Genomic DNA, 8,300 nt, shown 5'->3' with positions numbered 1-8,300 from the left:
AAGATAAATGTCAGTAATTTAATGACAACTCATTACTTGGGTAAAGCTTTCCGATGATTTTGGAGACTAGGCATTTATATTAACCATATATACCATTCTATTCTACTAATACCATGCAATAAATTCAAAGAAGGTGATTATCCCCCGTGATATTTAAATTATAGTAAATCAATCTTTCACATTTACAGTATGCAGATAGCACCTCCATTTGATATAACACTAAGCACAAATCCAAAATGTTAATAATAGTAACACATTCAATTTAAAAACACACTTGACACTTGACAGGCTTAATCACTTAACACTATTCACGTATGCGTGTAGTTTTAAAGTATTTGTTATATATACATAGCTATCATTTCATTTAGCAATAAAATGACACAAAATCACCATACTCTTATGGCTGCAGATCATAAGACCTACATTTCTTCTGCATCCACCTTCCCATTTCTCGGCCCGGATCGGTCCATGGAGCTCCAACACCTCCCCCGAAAACCGAAACTCCAGCTCTCCCCTACTCTGCGTGAACTTTTACACTTGCATAACAAAAACTCTGATGAGTCCACTGATCATGTCATTAACCTTAACGACAATGTTTCCAATTCTCGAACATCTCCTCCTTTTGTCCTCGCATTCACTAATCTCACTTACAGTGTCAAAACTCCGCGAAAATTATCTCTGTTCCCTTCATTTCTTAAACAATATTCGAGTAATAAAACATCGAATACGAAAGTTTTGTTGAACAGCATTTCGGGTGAGGCAAAAGAAGGCGAGATCATGGCTGTTCTTGGAGCCAGTGGCTCGGGGAAGTCTACGTTGATCGATGCATTGGCTAATCGCATAGCTAAAGGAAGCTTGAAAGGGACTGTAACGCTAAACGGTGAAATTTTAGAGTCGAAGCTGAATAAAATCATTTCGGCTTATGTCATGCAAGATGACTTGTTGTTTCCTATGTTAACTGTGGAGGAAACGTTGATGTTTGCAGCTGAATTTCGTCTTCCACGGAGTCTGACAAAGTCGAAAAAGAAGGCCAGAGTTCAGGCACTCATTGATCAATTAGGCCTACCAAATGCTGCAAAAACAGTGATTGGAGATGAAGGCCATAGAGGAGTTTCTGGTGGGGAACGACGTCGTGTTTCAATTGGAATCGACATAATTCATGATCCTATCGTGCTTTTTCTCGATGAGCCTACGTCAGGGCTTGATTCCACTAGTGCATTTATGGTGGTTAAGGTGTTGCAGAGAATAGCACAGAGTGGAAGCATAGTAATTATGTCGGTCCACCAGCCTAGTTCGCGGATTATGAAATTACTAGACCGGTTGATTTTCCTTTCGAGAGGAAACACTGTGTTTAGTGGTCCACCGGCTGCTATGTCACATTATTTCGCGCAGTTTGGGAATCCGATACCAGAGCACGAGGATAAAACTGAGTTTACACTCGACTTGATTCGTGAACTTGAAGGTACGCCTACTGGAACCATGAAATTAGCTGATTTTAACCGAGCATGGCAAAGAAGACAGAGTCCTCTTTCAACCGCCACTACTAGTGGTGTCAAATTGTCGCTAAAAGATGCTATCAGCGCAAGCATTTCCAGAGGAAAGCTTGTGTCTGGTGCCACAAATAGTACAAATCTCGAAACTGAGACTTTGTCGTCCTCAGTACCGAGATTTGCTAATCCTTTATGGATTGAAATGGTGGTGATTGCGAAAAGATCTTTGAAGAACTCGTGGAGAATGCCGGAACTTTATGGAATGAGATTAGGCGCGATTATCATAACAGGGACTATTCTTGCAACTATGTTCTGGAGCCTAGATAATTCACCGAGAGGCGTTCAGGAAAGAATAGGCTTTTTCGCCTTTGCAATGTCCACAACATTCTACACATGTGCTGAGGCCATGCCCGTGTTTCTTCAGGAACGTTACATTTTCATGAGAGAAACGGCTTATAATGCTTATAGACGTTCCTCTTATGTTCTGTCTCATTCAATTATCACCATACCTTCCTTGATGTTCCTGTCTTTAGTTTTCGCGGTGATAACCTTCTGGCCTGTTGGCCTCGCTGGTGGACTATCCGGTTTCATGTTCTACTTCTTGTTCATTTTTGCAGCATTTTGGGCGGGGAGCTCTTTTGTCACGTTCCTCTCAGGCGTCGTGGCACATGTCATGTTAGGCTACACCGTGGTTGTGGCAGTTCTAGCCTATTTCTTACTGTTTAGTGGATTTTTTATTACTCGTGATCGGATTCCAGGTTATTGGTTATGGTTCCATTATCTTTCTCTAGTGAAATATCCTTATGAAGGCGTGTTACAAAATGAATTTCATGACCAGACCAAATGCTTTGTTCGGGGGACTCAGATATTCGATAACTCTCCTTTGAAATCGGTGCCTGATGTGTTAAAGCTACAGCTGCTGAAGGATTTGAGCAAAACTTTGGGGACAAATATTACCAGCACTACTTGTTTGACTACTGGTATGGATATATTGAAGCAACAAGGGGTGACTGATTTAAGCAAGTGGAGTTCTTTGTGGATTATTGTGGCTTGGGGCTTCTTTTTTCGGTTTTTGTTCTACTTGTCTTTGTTGCTGGGGAGCAAAAACAAGAGGAGTTAATCCTGTATACCTTTCTTGTCGCGGAGAAACGTTGCATTTGTACAAAGAAACTTGATCTCTTTGGCTGAAAGTTACAAAAATAAAGCCTAAAACATCCAAAGAAGTGGTACTAGTTTTTGTGCATTTACATTTTCAGTTTGAAGTATTAGAATGTAGTGATCTGGAGCACAATTCGTTTTATGTAACATCTAGTTCTTATATCGATAATGGAGTTAGAATGTGCTTGTTGTAAGGTTTTCTGCAGAGCAAAAACTGCAGTTCAACCATCTTTTGAATGTCGTTATAGTCCATTACTAAAGGGAATGGTGATAATTCTCCTCAATCTCCATTGAATTAAAAATCCAAGTCTAACTGTAGTTTGTTAACCATTTCACGGATACATGATGGTCTCCTACTTCTGAAAAGAGTAATTCAGGCGAACCTCAGTCTGCAGTAAAAACTGTTGCCTCTGACTGGTAAGCTTTGGTGAAGAAGGCAGGCCAAAACAGATACGTAGACATGATGCTGCTAATGGTCATAGCCCCAAGGGCTAATGGTATTTTCCAGGATTGGGGACAGCGCTATAACCAGGGACCTTTTCACTTGCTCGAGTGTTGCCTGAAGAGGAGTCGCCCCAAGTGCCAGCATTGTTCCTAGAGTATACGATTCTTAGAATTTGGAAACTGTCGTCAAGCTTAGGCCAAAGCCCTAGCTAAAAACATTACAAAGTTTAGAGCCTTAAATGACCAGGATCATGAGTATGATTATAACATTCTAACAATAAATCAGAAGATGAAAATTTATCTTAATTCTTAACATTCATCAAACTAGGAAATACCTGGATCATATATGACTTGAACTCGAAGAACAAAAGCAATAACAGAAAGCTGAAGAATACTGCAAACAAGCTAAGTGTTTTTTGTTCCGTTTTTACCAGCATTTCAAACAAGGCTTTGAATTTTGATACAATACAACGGTTTATGCTCGCGCAGTTATATTCCCCGACAATGGGACACTAAAGCAGGGAATTTGTCGATAAATTTTCCCAAAGAAGCAAAAAAAATTGGAACACAATCCTCCTGGGGTGTTCTTTTCACAATCATCGCGACGTTGTACTAAAATGATTCAGTTATATTATTGTTACAGGTAGAACTCTGTTTGATTTTAAGTATGACAGAGATTTGATTTCTCAGGCGGGCTTGCACATTCTAATGAAAGGATGGAAGTTCACCGAGTTTTGATTGATTCTGTTTTTGCAGTTCAGTTTAAAAATAAAGCTGCATCCAGTGAAAGAAATGAAGAACTCTATGCAACCTTAGAGTGATGAGATCAAAGGTACAAAACAATATCGAACATGATGATGAGAGTGATGCGGTGACATTTGTGAAATCAGCAAGTTTCATTTTATTCATGAAAACCCTGATATTTTTATCTACTGTTTGCTTAACAGGAATGTGATGAGGATGAGTACAAAGAAGAAATATTGAAAAATAGGGGTTTCAATTATGGTTTAAAACAAGGCTAAATGACCTTTTGATATTTAAAATATATAGCGGTATACCCGTCCGTTCCAAATGTTTGAACTCGTATCTTTTAATCCCAAAGGTATGAGATTTCGTATCTTTTAACCCTTTTTACCGTTACGGGTATAAATCGGATGGGCAAAAAAGACATTTACCTTCCGAGTTGTACCGTTATGGGTGAAAAGATACATTTCTCGTAATTTGAGGGTGAAAAAGTACATTTTTTACATATTTATTATATATATTAGTCTTTAAAGTATATTATGGTATACATTTTGACCCTCAAGATTTAAAAAATGTACATTTTAACCCATAACGGTACAACTCGGATGAGGATAAATATCTTTTTTGTCCCTCTGGTTTGTACCGGTAACGGTAAAAAGGGTCGAAGGATACGAAATCTCATAGATTGGGGGTTAAAAGGTACGAGTTCAAACATTTGGGAATAATGGGTATAACGCTATATACATTAAGGGTTAAACGGTGGTTAAGTCACAATGCGTGGAAGAAGATAAATGAGAAGTTATTAGCTTGCATCGGATCCGAGCAATAGCTGAATAGTTTACAGAGGTCCACAAAGCATGTGAAAGACTTGGTTGTTTGTAAGTAAACAAATTATTAGTCTTGAATGATGATAAAAACTCAGTACACATTCACATTCACATTCACCATCCGAAAACCCCACTTGAACAGAGATTAATGCAAGTAAAAAGGGTAGCAGAAGCCCCTGATATGCGCAGATTGAAGCAAGCTAGTTGATCTTTGATCACCCTCTTGGCCATTATAATAAGTGTAGGGACAGAAGTTTTAGAAACATACTTAAGATGTCATGCATGGGCCAAAGAATTCTTTTTCTCTTGTGCTTGCCTTATTAGCTATTTGAGATGATATGATAATGAAAACAAAAGGATCAAACGTGGTTGAACTGGACATATACTTGTGGACAAGTCCCTAAACATTTTCATCCACTCCCTTCCATTCTACTCAACCACGGCACCACCCTTTGCCCCATACATTCTTCATCTAATCCCAATAATGTATCTACCACCGATCCCAAATCCTCGAGATATTATGTATTGTTTACGTCAATCTTACCCATTGTTACTCTGACTCGGCTGAAAGTGTCCAGCAGTTCAAGTGTCGGACTAGACAATATTCTTCATCTAATCCCAATAATGTATCTATCACCGATCCCAAATCCTCTAGATATTATGTATTCTATTCATTGCCAATTAGTTATTCAATGTTACCTCCGTTTTCTTTCCTCATTTATATTTTGGGCCCTGACAAGCGACTGTTGGAACCATATGTCCGGTGATAGGTTTAAGAATGGGGATTGATGTGAATGTAGGGGTTCACGTCACTTTATCCGCGCTTAATTTTTCACTTTTAGGGTTCTGCCTATGGCAAAAAATTTCGCGAACGGATGATTTGCCAACAATTGATTGTTGTGGACCAACGCCCTTATATTTTTTGACATTATTACAAGATCAATAAGTTGTGTGCCACTATTTGTACAACATTTTGTTGTTGGTAGAGTGTGCTATGCTATGTCATCACCTATTGATATTTTAATTTAGTCTTGGAAATACTATATTTGTGAGGATCACAAGGCCACAGACTCGATCAAACCAAAGACTCTTATAAGAGCTTAGCCGTCCACAAAACTCTTGCCTACAAAACCACGATCAAGTAATGAACCAAGTCATTCCGGTGACACTATAATGGACAGCCATTACTCTGTTCTCATGAATGCACTCTCCACTCTAACACCTCCCCAGCTCTCTGATCTGATAGCCTCTATTTCTGCACTCTTCCAACGCCACAATCGTCGTCTTGTCAGCCTCCTGTCATCCCCTGCACTGTTTTCCCTCACTCTCCGCTACCTCGAATCCCTTTCCCTCCACCATAAGTCCCTACTTATTGGAAAACACCTCTTGTCGAACTTAGCACACTTTAGTCATTTCATGCACACAAAGACCTCTGCTCCATCCTACTCTTCTAGCAACATGAAGCTGCGTGATCTGGATGCTGTTTTGTTGCTGCTCCTATTTTGTGAACTCCGACAAAACGATCCTAGCGCCCTTGAAGTGGAACCTAGTAAATGGCGTACAGTTGTTTGCAATTATTATGTGCACAATACCATGTTAACATTCTCTAGTATGGCTGTATCAGATATAGAAGTTCTGAACAAATTTATCGTGTTATCGACAAAGTTCTTGAAGTTTATAGGCGTAATTGATTGCGATGGGAATCCGAAGGAGGGAAAGGAAGTGGCAGCTGCAGCAGCAGTGGTGGTGGCACTGCCATCAGTACAAGTGCATGGAGGTGGAAAGGAGTGTGTTATATGTAAAGAGGAAATGAAACAGGGAAGAGACGTTTGTAAATTGCCCTGCACTCATTTGTTTCATTGGATGTGCATTTTGCCTTGGCTTAGGAAGACTAACACTTGTCCCTGCTGTCGGTTTCGCCTACCGTCTGATGATGTTTCCGGAGAGATCGAACGGTTGTGGGAAGTTCTGATCAAGATAGGCAGTGGCAGCAATTCCTTTTTTTAGTTAAACACACAGATTAATACTAATCATTAGCAGGTAACATTCCGTAAAATGATGGCTCTCACTCATGCATGTACACCAAAAACCCGTACATATACGGCGAAAACTCATGTACCGCGTAGGATATGGTACGATATGTTGTAACAATCGTTTATTTCTTTTGTTTTCATTTTGTAATTACCGAATTTAGTTAAGAAAGTAGTTGAGGAGATGTAGAATGGAATGTGTGTTGGAGAAAACTTAAGGAAACAAGTGGTTTAGTTGAATTGGTTGAGGAGCATCACTCGTTAGTGATAACAGGTTTGATTAATGCCTGACTGATTGTTGTCTATTGTGGCGAGGGCTTCACCAAATTTTTCGAGGCCCGGCAGTGTGTAATACAGGAGGTATAATTTCGAAACAGCCTCGAATAAAATGAATTTTCGCAAATTTTTAAGCTAAATCTATTGAATTTTAAGTCGAAATCACGGCATCAACATGAATACTCTAAATTTTAAGTTCAGTTGAAACTGTCAGTGAAGCTAGTTTAGTTGACTTTGAGTAGACCATATGTAACAAACTTTGTAACAGATTTGTCCTTTTTTTAGTACGTGGTCAAGCTATATATAAAGGTTGCACAGTAGTAGAATATCTCAGAAAACATAATAGATGATAACCAGCACAAACAATAAATAATCAAAGTCTGTTTTGAATTTTCGGGAGAAGTAAGAATTTACTGCAGAGATGACACTTTCAACTTCCTTAACAAAGAAGTTATTGAGAACTACTCTCCTGTAGAATTTGAAAGGATAATAAATTTGATGAATGCAAAGAATGTTTTTACCAAGATGAGAAAAGCTGAGTTAGCTGAAAGGTTGAGAGAGAGGAAGACATGCTAGGAAATTGAGATGTTTGAACATAGGTGTGAAACTCTGATGAGCTAAAGGTTAAGGGATTGAGCAGAATTTCTCTAAATGGTGTATTTTTGTATATCAAGACTCATAAATTATTAAGTTACAGAATACAACATCTTGACAGTTACTCCCTAAGCCCTTACTCCCGAGTTGTAATTAGGAAAGAAAGCAAGTGGTGGGTGAGTAAATTAGTTTCACTTTCATTTATAATTGTGCTCCCGAATTTTTAAAATGAGCGAAAGCAAGTGGTAAAAAATGTAAATTTTAGAAATTTTCACTCCAAAACTTTAATTTCAAAAATGGGATGAAAGTATTTTACCTTCTTACCACTTACTTCATTACCTTTAAAAAACTCGGGAGCGAGGCCTAAATGAATGACTCAAGCTGGTAGAAACTCTTAGAAGAACTAAAATTATTGAAGAACTTGAGTGTCTTGTCAGACTTAAAGATTTGATTAGAGAATAACCAGGTTATGAGAAATTTAGATAATCATGTAAATTCAACTCTGTAAGTAATGAAAGAATATATAAAATTTGTACTTTGTAAATTTGTCAAATTTATTTTTAATTTTATCTTGGGATTAGTCTTATTATCAAGCATGAATTTGTGACAAGTAATCTTCTCACAAATTGGAGGAGATTGTTGTGCAAGACATGCATGTACATAATAAGACTAAGTCAAGTTGACAACCCTAAAGATAAACTGTATGATAATTTCATTGTATTTTGTAATTGTATTTC

The 8,300-nt window shown here is 38.3% G+C and overlaps 2 protein-coding genes across 2 annotated transcripts; both read left to right on the top strand.

The window, feature by feature from the left end:
* Positions 1–266: 266 nt before the first annotated feature.
* On the top strand, positions 267–3,192 carry LOC141713605 (ABC transporter G family member 6-like). Its single transcript, XM_074517101.1, has one exon. The coding sequence runs from the start codon at positions 376–378 to the stop codon at positions 2,608–2,610; it is 2,235 nt and encodes a 744-aa protein (XP_074373202.1). The 5' UTR covers positions 267–375; the 3' UTR covers positions 2,611–3,192.
* Positions 3,193–5,663: 2,471 nt separating this feature from the next.
* Positions 5,664–7,125, top strand: LOC141713604 (E3 ubiquitin-protein ligase SGR9, amyloplastic). Its single transcript, XM_074517100.1, has one exon. The coding sequence runs from the start codon at positions 5,837–5,839 to the stop codon at positions 6,668–6,670; it is 834 nt and encodes a 277-aa protein (XP_074373201.1). The 5' UTR covers positions 5,664–5,836; the 3' UTR covers positions 6,671–7,125.
* The last annotated feature ends 1,175 nt before the right edge of the window (positions 7,126–8,300 follow it).

Source organism: Apium graveolens, chromosome 3 (genome assembly GCF_009905375.1).
Source record: "Apium graveolens cultivar Ventura chromosome 3, ASM990537v1, whole genome shotgun sequence".
Lineage (NCBI taxonomy): Eukaryota > Viridiplantae > Streptophyta > Magnoliopsida > Apiales > Apiaceae > Apium > Apium graveolens.
This window is presented reverse-complemented; position numbering and strand designations above follow the sequence as displayed.